General features: G+C 36.8%; 1 protein-coding gene across 1 annotated transcript; it reads right to left on the minus strand.

The window, feature by feature from the left end:
- Positions 1-596: 596 nt before the first annotated feature.
- LOC111380732 lies at positions 597-1,685 on the minus strand. Its single transcript, XM_023004365.1, has 3 exons — positions 1,089-1,685; positions 699-1,022; positions 597-653 (listed from the first exon to the last, which is right to left on the minus strand). The coding sequence occupies exons 1-3, from the start codon at positions 1,683-1,685 to the stop codon at positions 597-599; spliced, it is 978 nt and encodes a 325-aa protein (XP_022860133.1).
- Between the last annotated feature and the right edge of the window lie 32 nt (positions 1,686-1,717).

A 1,717-nucleotide genomic window follows, 5' to 3' on the forward strand; every position in this document is an offset into this window, starting at 1 on the left:
TTGTTTTAGGACGTCATTTCTGATGAGTTTGTGTGTTTGACAGATGACAATGACAAAGGAAAGCGAGCTAGTAAAGAGCAACGGGAAAACTTAGGTTTTGCTCCTGCCCATAAACACCTCCTCCCAAACCAACAAATGCCATGCAACTGCCCCCACCGGCATGGTGCAGTGGTAAAGTTGGAGGGTTCTATACGGAGAATCGGAGGTTCGAATTCTCGCGGCAGCTGAAAGGCAACATTTATGTTGGGAGGTAGTTGTCCTAATGCGCTCAGCGGCGAATCCAAGATCCAAGTCCAGCTAGGGCGGATTGACTGTTGACCGTCGACGATCGTAGTAGTCCGATCATTTATTAAAATTTGATTACATAATATTAAAAGTTATTCAATATATACGTAAATGAACTAAAACGTCAAAATCGTATACATATGAAAATATACTTCGATACAACCCAAAATAGTAAAAAAAATATACGATACCACCTAACTCAGTTACTCTAAAACTGTAAACTTAGACAACTGTATTTTACGGGGTCTCATGATTTGAAAACGTTGCAATATTGCCTCATTCTCAAGTTTTTTAAAAATAGCTTTCTCCACTTAAACCACCAAATTGTCATTCAACCAGTCATCTCCCATTTTGTTGCGCAAATCACTCTTAATTAGATAGATTCATAGAGAAAATATCCTTTCAACACTTACAGTTGCCACAGGTAATATCAAAGCCAAGGTGAGCAGCCTATAAACCAATGAAAAATGACAGGAACTTCTAGTTTCAATCAACTTCTGAGCTACACATGATATACTATTGAGATTAAAGAAAGTTTCATCCATTTTCACAAGCAAAAGAAACTTATCAAGTTGAGGTCTAAGTAATAAATGTTCTTCACTATTGAAGTCCAAAGGATAGAACCGAGCAAGACGTAGCAATTTATCCTTGTCAAAAGTTGCAAATGAATCTCTTGCACTTAAACATGAAATGCAAGTAAAGAGCTTAGTAGTTGTTCCTGAAAATCGATCATTCAACTCTTACAAGATTGAGTCTATTACATGACAATATAAATCAACATAAAAGCGATGAAAATAAGTCACCTGCTGAGCTACACGCCTAGGTCGACCTTTCACTAGTACAATATCCTCTATATTAGGCACTAAAATATGTCTATCAACACAAAACTCAATCACCCTACTAAACAAAGTATCCCAGCCATTCTCTCTCAAGTTCTGCAATGCACACTTACACAAATTCGATAACTTCATAGCATTTTGAATATCCTGATCCTTTTTCTGTAAGGCTTGTGAAAAGTCGTCTGTAATTGCAAGAATTTCAAATATAAAGTGAAGATTGAACGCAAACTCAAAATCTTGCATATTGTTCATCTCTCTTAAGGCCGAAGACTTTTTATCTGAATGTATGCCATCTTTTGATATATTCTCAAGAACATCTATAATAGCACTAAACATATTAATGAAACGAGTAATTGTCAATAAATGTGAACCCCACCTAGTATCACCTAGGCGTGCCAAACTCATTTCTTGAAACTGACCACTTCCACCAGTAAGTTCCCCAGTATTAAGCTTCTCCAGAATATTAGCTTGATAACTTGTTCGAAGAGCATCTACACGCTTATATGATGCACCAACCAAATTCACAATAATAGCAAGTACGTTCAAAAAATCACCAACCATACAATTCCTACGTGCCACAGATACAATTGTCA

Source organism: Olea europaea, unplaced genomic scaffold, assembly GCF_002742605.1.
Source record: "Olea europaea var. sylvestris unplaced genomic scaffold, O_europaea_v1 scaffold21989, whole genome shotgun sequence".
Lineage (NCBI taxonomy): Eukaryota > Viridiplantae > Streptophyta > Magnoliopsida > Lamiales > Oleaceae > Olea > Olea europaea.

Coding starts and splice junctions, on each gene's coding strand:
- LOC111380732 (XM_023004365.1), bottom strand. CDS start 1,685: ATGGTTGGTGATTTTTTGAACGTACTTGCTATTATTGTGAATTTGGTT. Junction 1,023..1,088: donor CTAGGCGTGTAGCTCAGCAG/GTGACTTATTTT, acceptor ATCTTGTAAGAG/TTGAATGATCGATTTTCAGG. Junction 654..698: donor TGATATTACCTGTGGCAACT/GTAAGTGTTGAA, acceptor TATCTAATTAAG/AGTGATTTGCGCAACAAAAT.